Consider the following 14,334-nt stretch of genomic DNA (forward strand, 5'->3'; position numbering starts at 1 on the left):
TCCGTACGTTTAAAGCTTTAAAGATGAAATTGCGTTTGTATAATTTAATCTCTAACTGTCTCGATTAATCGGCGACAATTTTTTTTCCTTTCTCTCTCGAACAACGATATTTACGCAATCGTATTTACACTTCCTTTTTATAATCCGCGAAGCCGTTCCGTAGTTGTGGTTTCACCGTGGCAGAATCGTCGAAGACACTTGGATTTCCCGCAATACGAGCATTTGTTCGGTCGATCCCCTTCCGGTCAAACGATCGATCGGTGAAACCGACTTTTTATTTACGTAATTTAACGATCGAAGCAGGAACAGATGAAACAGGACGATCCTCCATAATACATAATCGTCGGAAATTTAAACCTGATTACTGATAGTTGAGTTGTGCAATTGCAGCCAGTGAATTTCTTTTCGAATCTTTCCGAGAAGAAAAATTTGAATTCGGGAAAAATCGTCGATATCCATTCGACGATAAATTAAATTCCATATATATATAAATGAACGAAGGGAAGGAAGATCGTGGAAGATAAATAAACGAGTTTCGTCCATTTTTTTTCCCTTCTCCCTTTCCTTCCTTTTAATTAGTTACATCATTCGTCCGCATCTGTTGCATCGAATAGTTGGCCATCCTGGTCGGTTCTTTTATATAACCACGAGACTATTCAAAGTTCCGCAAAAGGGCCGGCGCGATAAAGAAGCGTAGAAAGCGAGGTGTATATAAGAAGTTGCGTGCAACTCAAAGGTAGAGGAGTGGCGCGTGTATATGGCCGGTACAACAATGCCAAATGAAATTCATTAAAAGGCGTATACGTATAAAAAAGCGTGTACACGGGCTCTCTAATAATACTTAAAAAAGAAAAGAGGGGAAAAGGAAAATAATTACTTGGTTCCCGCCGCGGTTCTATATAACGTTGAGTTAAAATTTTACGGCTTGTAGACGTGATGTACAGTTAAGTTACGTTATTTATCGCGAAATGAACTTACCACACGTCATGAATATTCCTCCCCTCGATGTTGATTGATCAGCGTATTCAAAACTGCCGCGCGCGCGCGCGCGCGCGCACACACACACACACACACACGCACGCACGCACGCACGCGCACACACACACACACACACACACACAAAATATATTCGACTACTTATTTTAAAACGGTGTACAACATGTAATATTGCGTTAAGCTTGCTTCGTTAATTAGTTTCGCGAGTTGAACAAAAATGCAAGAAAAATTTTTCGCCTCGCCTGCCGCGTTGCAATTTGAAAATTACTGAATAATTACTGAAAATACGAATTTCATTTGAATTTATCGAACGAAAATTTATCGAATCGCGAAAATTCTTCTCCTATTTTAAATTGCGAAAAAAGCGGGGGAGGAGGGGGGGGGGAGAGAGAGAGAGAGAGAGAGTATGGAACTACCGGCATGTCGTGATTACAGACCCCGAGGGAGGACAGGGCAGCGTCGAGTCCTGGTAATCAGAATAATCACACACCCACACCGTCCCCGTCACCGGTCGGCGATGCACCCGTTGGCAGGGCTCTTATGGAGGCTGCGCTTCAGCAAGCCACTTCCGGATCTCAGCCACCTCTGGTGGTGACACCGCCTGGTTACTGGGTCGACGGTACCGATCACCGACACGCCCTCGACTCGGCCGGCAGGGCGTTACTTCCGGCCCAGCCTGCATGGCAACCAAGGATAGACCAAGACGACACCGCCAAGTGTTACAGGCGATTTTTCGTCGGCAGGGTAACGTATCGTGTTATATATTCCTGTTAATCATAATTTTTAATATCTCCCTCTCGTTTTCGAGATTATAAACACGTGGAAAATTGGTGGTGTGTTCAGGTTTCAGCGAGGGGAAAGGTACAAGGGGATTAAGTTTGTTAAAACTTTGTCGAAAGGTTTCTCGTTTGAAATATGGGAGGGGAAAAAAATGTATCGCGAGTAAACACGGACGAAACACATCGATCGATGGCAAGGTCAGTCGTTGGACGCTTGGACGTCTCATTATGCGTCACCGAAACACCGTTTAATCGAGTTACGGTAAATTTGTAATTGCAAACGTTACGTAAAAAAAAACATTTGTCGCTGTTCGTATTTTTCCGTGAAAAAAAAAAAAAAAAATTTCTCGCGTCACGTAACGTACGAAAGCTTGGAGGATTCGTAATTGTACCGTTTGTTGTGTACATTGTTGTTACGCTTCTCTTGAAAATTGAAGCGAATTCTTAGCGAAGTAAATTCATACGGAGAGAGTTGGAGAGAGAACCCTCTCTTTCTCTCTCTTTTCATTCTGATTTTACAAAATTGGAATAACTTTGAAAATTGTTGGTTAATTATCAACAACGCGACACGAGAATAATGTGTTGAGAGCCGTGAACCGTGTTCCGCATATAAATTCAGTATATTGGTTATCGATTGGTTGGTAAAGTGTTTGGTCGCGTATATCGAAGACATACCGATTTCGTATCGTGGATGAAATTATTCAGAACGTAATTTTATAAATATAGTAAATTCGTACTTACTCTATAGTAACTGTAAATCCGTGGTAATTGACCGATGTTGAAGGAAGGAATTATAAGATTATATCCGATTAACCAGTCCGTCTTTGAACCGATTAGTTACCTTTACTCGGTCTCGAAGAAACAACACGCGTGCAGTTTAAAATAGTAAACGCGTGATGATTGTGAACACCACTGTAATTACGGCCGAGTTGCAATTTATGAAAAAAAGATGCTCCCTCTACGCGATATTGTTCGTGAAACAATATGATCTGATTAAAGGAACGAGTTTTAATCGAGTTGGTAAAAAATGCATATCCAACGGGAAAAAAATCGAAGCGATAAAATCGTTTATTATTAAGTCTGAAACGGATTTTCATGATTCGTCGGAAATACGTTAAATAAATAAACGTGTGTTGAGACGTGTTCTCGAGACGCGACCGCGCGATTAAAAAAAATTGTAAAAATCTGAAATTTGAAATTCAACGAGCCACGCGTTAATATCGTGATATTTACGCGATGACATTTTTAAACAATCGATAGATATGTAGCGTCTTTGAAAGTGTTTTATCGAAACGATATTATTTCGTTCGTTCGTTCCGTTGAATTCTTTTCACAGTTCGTTTAATCGAATTTTTTTACATACAGTATTTAAGAGATAATTAATCGAGTTATTTTTCTTTTAAATAATAATTACGCCAAGATGGTGTCGGAACGTGATATTTATTTATTGAAACGAAATCTATTTATATTTGACGAAAATACAAATGCTAAAGATAAAACGGAGAAAATAATAACGATGATCGTTAGAATCAAATGGTTCCGAGTTTGTTATTACGAAAACAAACTCAAATTTATCTTTATTGGCTGAAGCAGGCCGTTAACGGGCAAGATACGCACGCGTGCTAGAAACCATGATGGCCTTTCGAAGGAATACACGGGAGATGATCGTGGAATAAATTCGCTTTTCTAGACCAAGATAAAAGATCGCGTTATTTAATCGCGTCTTACAATCGTAACACGTCCCGTATCCAACGACCCAAGTAGAAATAACGAAGCGTTGGTTACTTGGTAATCAGACTGTGCGTATTGCATATATATATATATATACGTTTCGTGATCGTATATACATACGTACGCACGTAGAAGTGACCAAGGTGGATGGAGAAGGAAGACGAGGTGCGGGTCAGGGAGAAAAGGAGTGGAGGGGAGGCGCAGGAAAAGGAAAGGAGCACTGTTCGGGCGTGGGAGTGGGAACGTTCTCATAGCTACGAGCAATGCTTATAAGAAGAAACTCTTCCCCTCCTCTCCTCTTCGACATCCCCGATTTTCATTGCTTGCCAGCTTTTAAGATACCTCCGCTTTTCTTCCGTTTGCTCTCGCCATCCCCTCTCTTCTCTTTCTCCCGTACCTTGGATTATTTAAGGTCGAGATTTAACCGGTATAACATAGATATTAATTCCACGCTCAGACTTTGTTTTTAAACATTTTTCAATCGCGCGTTCCTTTTTTCATTCCTCTTTGAACACGGTTTTCGTTGAAACACGGAGAAAAGGAATTACCAGAGGGAATGCGTATATGTACTCGCTTTCTCTTCGCGTATCAAATGGATTTTCGTGGAACGATCGTCTCTGAGAATATCGGAAATCGCGAATAAACATTTAACAATATATAACGAGGTACTAACAAATTGTAATTACACGTAATTGTAATTACTCTTCGGAATATCGAGAATTAATTTTTACCAAGATTTATCTTCCGAATTTAAACGAAGGAACGCGTTTATTTCGATGATTAAGTAAAATTTGCGTTATAAATATATACATCGAATTTTTTTTATCTTAATTGTTTCTTATTAAATTTTATGAATCGAATCGTGTTCGTTTTTATTTCTTTCTTCTCTCTCTCTCTCTCTCTCTTTCTCCCCCTCTCTCTTTTCCTCGTGTATTCTGTTTTATCGTCAGTCGTTATTATATCTAAGGATTTTAGTCTTACGCGTATGTTACCGTATCTCGTTTCGGAAAAACAATCTGTCTTTTAGTTTTTATTTCATTACTTTGTAATTTGTTTTCATTCATATCTCTATAATCTCTATGGCACAAGTAAAGTTTTATGAGATTTCTATGCAATTTAAATTTCTTGAATATTCTTTCCTACAAGCACAATTACAGTTACAAATTGCTTGAGTGGATATAAATGCAATTTTATTCCTGTTAGGCCGTTAACTGGGAAAGACGAGTTTATCCGTTTAACGGATTGCCGACGCTTTAAACATGTTCATTTATTTCCTCCATTTTCTCTTTTTTAATTTATCGTTACGCGCTTTAAAGATGGACAGTGTTTTTTTTTTTTTTTTTTTTTTTTTTTAAACAAAGTACTTAGTATATTTTTATAAATTTTACAAATTTTACGAAGAGAAAAAGTTTTTCGTGACTTATTATTAACAAAATTTCATGTAGCTGTGAAGAAGAAGGAATTAAAGTTCTAAAAAGCTTTCTTTTCAATGATTATTTTTTGTTCGTTTACCGACTCAACCACTACGATGTATGTATCATCCGGTTTAATTACATATGATTAAAAATTGTCTTCGAATTAAAAAACCCGTTTGGACTTCGAATCCAGTTTTTTGACTAAACTCTTTCCATCGATTTGATATTTTTCATTAAATTTGCAATCATGTTCGTTCAACTACGTGATCTACATACGTATATATATAATAAACAAGTAAATAAGATAAAAATAAGAGGCGGATATCAAGAGAATTCGATCGAAATGTAGTTGATCGCGCGAAAAAGAAAATTGCCGTATGCGCATCGATCGCCGAAGATAACGTTATCGGTAATTCTATACTCGTGAATAAAATATCGTTTTTAACGAGCGTTTAATTATAGTTAAATATAACTCGAGTTAGTGCATTTTAATTGTTGCTCTCTGATATACCCTGCAATAAATATACCGGTTTACGATTATTTTCATCATTCGTATGTTAAAAACAACGCACACGGTAAACAAAATTCGTAGATAATTATTAATGCATTTTATTTGTATTGTCGTTACGTGTCCTTTTTTTTTTTTTTTTGACCGCAATCGAAGCAATTTCTTTTCTCACCCGGGATTTTTCGACGAATTTCCTTCCGTTTAAACTTAAATATAATTAAACAAAAAAAAATCGAATTTCTCGTTGAAAATTTTCATTTTCAATTGTATCAAATAAAATATTGTTCGAACTCTTCCCAACCACTTCGGCATCATCATCATCATTATTATCATTATCGTTTTTATCCAGCCTATATTACAAATTTATTAAACATTAATTGCATTAATAAATTACATATAAAATTCGATATTTATTAGAAGTTAAAATTATTATTTAATAATTAATTCTGTAAATAATGAAAGTTTAATCAAATTTAATAGGGTAGAAACACAAGTGCAAGCCAATAGCGGTTCGTCACTTAATTTTGCAAATTAATTTGTAATCGATAGATTAAAATGTTTTTACAATTTAAACTTATTATTCGAAATATATTACGCTTTTCGCGCACGATCTTCCACGCTCGACAAGTCGGTCGGTCGTTGCGTTTAACGGTCGTAAAAAAAAGAAAAAAAAAATGGGCCTCGTTGAAACGAAACGTTTTCGTTCGCAGGAGCACGTGAACCTGGTCGGAAGGGACGGAGAGAACGGGCCGGTCCTGGTCTCGGTGAAGGCCGAGACGGTCGCTGGACAGGAGCATTGGAGGGTGCTGTTGCGGTTGAGGGCAGGCTCCACTCACGAATTGGTACCGGCCGCGAACCTCGGCCCGAATCCGTCACCCGCAAAAATGGTCAAGGTAAATGGTTTTTTTCCCCCCAAATATTTCATCGAAAAATTTCAATACCCTTTTGTTTCTTAATATTAATCACTCTTTGGCTCTCTTTTGGATCAATTTGTATAATGAAATCGTTTATCAACGAGCGCGTAAAAGTTGTATGTCGATGGCATACGTCTTGACAATTTATCACGATTCGTTTTAATTTATACGTTCCTTTAATTGCCCTTAATTCGAGCCCATAAAATAGCGAGTCTCTTTTCCTGGTGATCGAAATGAACGTGTTAAAGGGAACGTCGATGAATATTAAAAAAAAAAAAAAAATGTCATTTCCAATATTCAAACTTGATCTTGTGCATCTACATATCTATTGGATTATTTTCGAACGGTTGAGAATTTGATCGATTCGATTCGTGTAATTTTAGCAATCGACGAAGTTAACCCTTTGCAAATATATGTACATATGATGTAATTATATTGTCTTATTACTCGATTGATAACCTTCTTAAATATAAATACGAGTGCAAAGGGTTAACTTTTCGTGGAAAAATTAATAGGGAAAAAAAAAAAAGATTGAATTTTAGCCCTTTTAACGCATCAAAAATGTGCACGGTGCTCGAGAAAGATCGTCAGCGGCCGCGACTACACCCCTCGCCGCGACTTGAGTCGATTTCACAATGTTTGATTGAAAAAAAATTGATAATAAAAACAAAATATCGATGCTACATTTCCAGAAAAAGATACTCGGTCATTAGTCATATCGTACGATAAGCAACATCTTATGCAGAGCGATTATAGTCGCTCGTAATCTTAATGGCATTTTATGGAGCGACCATAGTCGCCCGTAATCTGTGGCGTCTTATGCAAGTGACTATAATATAGTCGCCTGTAGTATCATCTCAGCATCTTGTACAGAGCGACTATAATAGTCATCCTAGTAATAGTCAATGCAGACGTAATACATCGGTGGCATCTTATGTAGAGTGACTATAGTCACTCGTAGTATTTCGATGGCATCTTATGCAAAGCGACTATAATAATCGTCCTAATACATCAATGCAGAGCGACTATAATAGTCATCCTAGTACGTCAATGCAAAGTGACTATAATAGTCGTCCTAATACATCAGTCCAGAGTGACTATAATAGTCGTCCTAATATATCAGTGCAGAGTGACTATAATAGTCGTTCTAGTATGTCAATGCAGAGTGACTATAATAGTCGTCTTAGTACATCAATGCAGAGTGACTATAATAGCCGTCTTAGTACGTCAATGCAGAGTGACTATAATAGTCATCTCTAGTACGTCAATGCAAAGCGACTATAATAATCGTTCTAGTACGTCAATGCAAAGTGACTATAATAGTCGTCCTAATACATCAATGCAGTGCGACTATAATAGTCATCCTAGTACGTCAATGCAAAGTGGCTATAATAGTCGTTCTAGTACGTCAATGCAGAGTGACTATAATAGTCATCTTAGTACATCAATGCAGAGTGACTATAATAATCGTTCTAGTACGTCAATGCAGAGTGACTATAATAGTCGTCTTAGTACGTCAATGCAGAGTGACTATAATAGTCGTCCTAGTACGTCAATGCAGAGTGACTATAATAGTCATCTTAGTACATCAATGCAAAGCGACTATAATAGTCATCCTAGTACGTCAATGCAAAGTGACTATAATAGTCGTCCTAATACATCAATGCAGTGCGACTATAATAGTCGTCCTAGTACGTCAATGCAGAGTGACTATAATAGTCGTTCTAGTACGTCAATGCAGAGTGACTATAATAGTCGTCCTAGTACGTCAATGCAGAGTGACTATAATAGTCATTCTAGTACGTCAATGCAGAGTGACTATAATAGTCGTGCTAGTACGTCAGTGCAGAGTGACTATAATAATCGTTATAATACATCGGTAGCATCTTATGTAGAGTGACTATAGTCACTCGTAGTATTTCGTTGGCATCTTATGCAAAGCGATTATAGTCGCCTGTAGTATCAGTGGCATCATATGCAAAGCGACTATAATAATCATCCTAATACATCAATGCAGAGTGACTATAATAGTCGTCCTAATACAACAATGCAGAGCGACTATAATAATCGTCCTAGTACGTCAATGCAAAGCGACTATAATAGTCGTCTTAGTACATCAATGCAGAGTGACTATAATAGTCATCTTAGTACATCAATGCAGAGCGACTACAATAGTGGTCCTAGTACGTCAATGCAAAGCGACTATAATCGCTCGTAGTATCTCGATAACGTTTTATGCAGATTGACTATAGTCGCTCGTAGTACTTCAATGATATCTTATCTTATGCAGAGCGACTATAGTCGCCTGTAGTATCTCAATGGCATCTTATACAAAGCGACTATATTATATTATAGTATAATCGTTCATAATCTCAATGGCATCTTATGCAGAGCGATTATAATAGTCGCTCATAGTATCTCGATGGCATCTTATGTAGAGCGACTGTAACAGCAACTTGATTCATCGTTGCCTTATACTCGAATTTATTCCTGTTATTACCTTGGCAATTTCGAATACCGGTAAACACGATCTTTTCTCGTTACGTAGGCTATCAACGAGTCGTTGAACGTGAGCACGCTGATGCCCGTTGTCTGTTCCGGTGCCGGTACACTGATAGCCCGATACGACGAGCACGCTTTGGTCTCGAGGTTCAAATTCGGCGTTCTTCATCAACGTGCCGGCCAAGTGACCGAGGAGCAACTTTTTGGCAACAGGCAGATCACGCCTGCCTTCCAAGAATTTCTCGACTTGCTGGGGCAAAAGATCGATTTAAGGGATCACAAAGGGTCGGTATATATATATATATATATATGTACGCAAATTTTAATTCTTTTGGAATTTTATTGTGAGAATAATTTTTTTCACGGACAGATATCGCGGAGGTTTGGACACCAGACACGGGCAAACGGGTGATTCAGCGGTGTACGAGGTATTTCGAGGCCGAGAAGTGTTGTTCCACGTCGCCTCTCTTTTGCCGTACAGCCCAGGGGACTCTCAGCAATTGCAGCGCAAAAGACACATCGGGAACGACATCGTCGCGATAATATTCCAAGAGGAGCCAACCCCTTTCAGTCCAGATATGATCGCAAGCCACTTCTTGCATGCATTCATCGTGGTACAAGTCGTCGACCCCTGCACACCTAATACGAGGTATATTCTTAGATTCGTGTATGCCATGTCTGTGTAGGGTAAGATTATGCGTGAAATTCTCGGATGAGGTCAGTTACGAAATCCCTTAAATTTCTTAACCAACATCCAAAATATATATTTTAATCTAAATCGTTTTCGATTTATTCGATCCATTTATATAAATAATCTTTCTTTTCTTTTCTTTTCTTTTTCTACGTTTTGTCGGCGTTTATACGATATTTAATATAGAGATTCGTGTTCCGTAGGTACAAGGTCAGTGTAACGGCACGAAACGACGTTCCCCTGTTCGGCCCAGCCTTACCGACACCGGCTGTATTTTTACGAGGAATCGAATTCAAGGAATTCCTCTTGACGAAATTAGTGAACGCCGAGAATGCGGCGTATAAAGCTGAGAAATTTTCGAAACTCGAGGTAATCAATTGCTATATTAACGATAAATTGTAAATATATATATTAATTATTTTTTAAACGCACAGTTGAGAACGAGGTCAGCTTTATTGGAATCTCTGACGGAAGAATTGCAAGCAAAGACAGCGGAATTTCTCGGCGGAGCGATTGGATTCGGAGGTGGGGGTCTAACTTTCGGAGGGAATTGTCCAGTGAGCCCAACGGCGAACGACGCATCGGGATCCGGTAGCGGTGGAAGCGGGTCCAGATTCATCGACACCGTTCGAAAAGCTCTGATATCGCGAGTTAGAAACGCGTCGACGGAAAGCGTGCCGCAACAGTTGTCGAAGAAGGGCCAGTCAGAGTCTAGTCCGCCTAGCAATCGACAATCAACCACGAAGATTAACAGCAAACGTTCGGTCGAGCCCTCGAGTCCCTTAGGCTCGCCCGATTTAACCCTTAGAAGGGATTCGGAGCGTGGAAGCCCCAGCTTGGGTAGCCAGGACAGTAGTTTGTCGAACACGGATAATCAAGACAGCAGTTTGGCCACTTTGCAGCAGGACGAGGTTGATCGTAGAGAGTCTGCCACCTCGATTTGTGCTAGCAACGATAACACGGTGGTGGACAAAATTTCGTCCGTTCAAAGACTAACCCACGAAAATTTACGGAAGCAAGAGAGGTCGGAAAAGGCGGAAACGACCCAACGTGTTATTTCGGAAAGTGACGACAGCTCGTTGAACAGCGAACTTGAATTGGATCAGGTTGTGTATCCGGACAGCGACACGGGCCTCGAATCGATGAGCTCGGCCGAAACGCACGATACAACGAGGTGCACAACCAAGGATGGCGTTTTAGAAACGGAAAACTTAAGAATGGAAGTCACCAGGCTTAAATGCGACAAATTAGATTTACTGAGGCAAAATGTGGTATGTTGCGATAAATGTTGTTACACGCTTTGTGTTACGATGATTCAAGCATTTACTTTTTTTACAGACCTGCCAACGTGATATAAAACGTCTGCGAGAAAAGGAACTTCAATTGCAGTCCGATCTCGCAGCCGCGTCAAAAGAAATTCTTCGATTGAGAGCTATGCTAAAAGAATGTTCGACGAGTATTCCATTGGACAACAACAATCAACAGACATCTACCGTTTAAAGATGGCTTTTGAGACACATTTAATATGATGCCTTTATCGGCGCGTAACTTCCCGTTGCAATTATTAGATTTTAATAATTAGTTAGGCGCAGTAGTTGAAAACTCTATAAAAAAAAATCATACTTTTTCGGAATCGATTCTTGTAAAGAAATCTTTCCGAACCAGTTTGCAAAGAGTTTGAGACTTGCAATTCAAATGCTTTATGTTATGTTTTAACAATGTTGTTGAACTTCTTTAGGTAAATTGATGACATACGCTGTATATTACGAAAGAACGGGTCAGAAGGATATTTAGAGAAAATGTTTTTGCGATATATAAATATAGGCGATACGTCTTTCGAGATATTTACAACGTAGACGCTAATTGTTACTTGTAGAAATATTTGTTTGATCTTTAACAATATTATTTATCTATTAATTTATTAGTAGACGTAAGTTAATCTCTAATAGTCAATATAATTACAAATAAATGATACATAGAGAAACACACGCAGAAACACATAAATAAAAATAAATACAAATAGGGAATGTTTGAAAAAGTAGGTACATCTTGTCATTATAATAGATAGAATTAGAATAAAAAGTAACATGGCCTTTAGACTTAGTTTCCAAAATCGAGAGATAAATATACAGAAATTAATATAACATATTTTACTTGTAATAATTAAATGTGCATAAATCGAAAGATCGATATATACATATATATATATTATATATAAAATAGCAGTTACAGTTCTCATACTGTTTTCGAATGAGATAACTGCGTATTGTCCCATAAAACAATAATATAAAGTGACTGGTATAAATACCCATACGCTTTATGGGTTTATAGAAATATGTGTTTTATCGATATATTTCTGACGTCTCACATTGAAACAAGGATATGTATCGTTAATTACAGTATTCGTCGCGGTGAATTTACCGAAACCATTACTAGTTTTTTAGTATTAGTCTGAAACAACTTTTAACAAATATAAAAACACCTCGTTAGTTAAATCTTCCGGCATCATTAGCCAATGTAGAAATAAGATTAGATTTTCTAACCGTTTTCACGGTTGTAATGATTTAAATGCACCAAATTGTTTAATAACATACGATATATCGATGTGTCAGTAACATACGAGTAAGACACGTATTACCGTTCATTGTTCACTAATACGCAAAGTAAACTAAGTGTATCTCGTTTGCTTAGTTATGCACCGTTTTCTTCATTATCTTTCACAAAATGGTATTAGTATGATTTATTTTTATTATTATTAAAACTACTGCTATTATTATTACATTATTAATATTATTATCATCATCATTAATTATTATTAATTTCGTTGTACTTTACATGTTTTTTTTTCTTTTTTTTCTTTTTTTTTTTTTTTTTTTTTTTTTTGTAAATATTTGGCTATCTTTCTACGTGGAAAGATCGAAAATGTTGAAGAAAAGAAAAGAAAGGACAGAGGGACTGGAAAGTTCACTCATATGTAATACCAAAGTTTATCATAGTAAAATCTACTTTTCTTAGTTTTCTACATTCCTTTTCATACCAATATTCGCCTCTAAAATCTGCGTATAAAATAGCATGTATTTTTCTCAAGCAAAGGTTTTTTCTACAAGTACAAGTTTTTTCTTTTTCCGAATTTTTGTATCTCTTTATAAATACTTTGCAGACATATTACGATTATCACTGCCTGTACAATGTCGTTTTGGACTATATCACAATTTTCCTCTTTAAATGAAATTTCTAATTTGTCATTTTCTTATATATATATATATGACACGATTTCTTCAATTATTTGTATTCTTTATAGCGAAAAATTATTATTCGAACGAGAATCCTTATCTCGAAACGAAAGAATTGTGGTATACGAAAAAATGAAAATTTCTCGTCAAAAAAATCGTCACGTATAAAAGAACTATGTCTTGAAATCTATTTTATGACAATTTACTTTTGAATTTAGTTCAAATAATGATCTTTGTAATGCCGGCTAAAATTTTTAGCAAAATGAAACTCTCAAAAACTATACAAAAAATAGTAATCGCCGCGAACACTTTCCAGTAATGCTATTTTTAACTATCGTAAAGATGAGCACACACGGTGTATTTTATAGAGTTTACGATCAACGTATATTTACAATGTTGTTTTAGACTGAGCGAAAAATAGGTCATCCGAATATTTGATTTCGTGGAATTTCGTGTAAAAGAGATCGACTCGAAGCATCTCGACTATCAGAGAATGTATACTTGAGTATGATTTTGAATTCCAAAATATCGTTTTATAAACAAACAACTAAATGATTTGAAGAAAGCACGCACATACGTATATATATATATATACATACAATATAAAAAAATTTGATGCTGCAGGATGTGAAAGAAATTTTAATAGCATGTATACATATATCTCACTATCGAATATAAATGCAGGTACTCACAAATTTTCATTACTGCGCATTAAATTTCATATTTATGAAGAGCTCGAAAATTAGTCGAAATTATTACTTCTACAAATGTATATAATGTTAATTACGTTTAAATAATGGGTCATTTGATAAGAGCGTCTCTTTGTCTAAAATTTCAGAGGAAAAAAAAAAAAAAAGACTAAGTTCATCATTCTCTAGTGTGATTTCTATGCTGGCCTTGCAAAATCAAAGAAAGATTATCTATATTACAAAGAGATATGTGTTATTATATTACGAGAGAGAGAGTGTGAGTGCGAACGAAAGAGAGATAAAATATTACTGCTACAAATATATATTTTGTATTTAATATTAATCGCCCAAATCTATCTAACAGAATTGCGAATACTATTATTCTCTGACACTATGACACGAAAGTATATATTTCTTATGACTGGTGTAAGTATTCGCGCATACTATTTTTTCTTTTCTATGCACGACTGTCAACTTGAAAATCAGTGATAATGATGTTCGCCAATAAATAAAATGATTTAAACCAATATTTTGCAATTATTATCATATGAAACAATTTATAATATAAGTAAATAAGTAAATGATTATTACAGCATATTTATTTTATTAATTTCAAAAATTTTATTGAAATAAGTGATTTGAGTTTTTTATATATTTAAATATTAATAATTTAAAATTTTTTAAAATCTTTTCATTATTAAAATAAAATTATAACAGATTAATTTTTAATGTAATATATTATCTAAATATATATTGATACAATTTTAGATATTTTAAATTATATAACTTTTATTAAAATTATCATGATTATATATTTTTACATATAAAGAGTTGTAAATTTTATTAATAATTTCATTTATATCAAGTAAATTTATT

At 36.1% G+C, this 14,334-nt stretch overlaps 1 protein-coding gene across 10 annotated transcripts in view; it reads left to right on the plus strand.

The window, feature by feature from the left end:
- LOC100864830 (rap1 GTPase-activating protein 1) overlaps window positions 1-13,985 on the plus strand; it is a 105,224-nt gene extending 91,239 nt beyond the window's left edge. For 9 of the 10 annotated variants that reach the window (XM_086916322.1, XM_086916323.1, XM_086916326.1 and 6 more), the window contains 7 exons: window positions 1,432-1,740; window positions 6,140-6,322; window positions 8,892-9,130; window positions 9,216-9,494; window positions 9,740-9,905; window positions 9,971-10,807; window positions 10,875-13,985. In XM_086916322.1, coding sequence (XP_086772448.1) covers window positions 1,432-1,740; window positions 6,140-6,322; window positions 8,892-9,130; window positions 9,216-9,494; window positions 9,740-9,905; window positions 9,971-10,807; window positions 10,875-11,036 — 2,175 coding nt within the window. In that variant the 3' untranslated portion in view covers window positions 11,037-13,985. The remainder of the gene's footprint in view (window positions 1-1,431; window positions 1,741-6,139; window positions 6,323-8,891; window positions 9,131-9,215; window positions 9,495-9,739; window positions 9,906-9,970; window positions 10,808-10,874) is intronic. The other variant, XM_086916330.1, reaches the window with a different exon arrangement.
- Window positions 13,986-14,334: the final 349 nt, after the last annotated feature.

Source organism: Apis florea, unplaced genomic scaffold, assembly GCF_048593485.1.
Source record: "Apis florea isolate Af1SG1 unplaced genomic scaffold, ASM4859348v1 contig_3802_pilon, whole genome shotgun sequence".
NCBI lineage: Eukaryota > Metazoa > Arthropoda > Insecta > Hymenoptera > Apidae > Apis > Apis florea.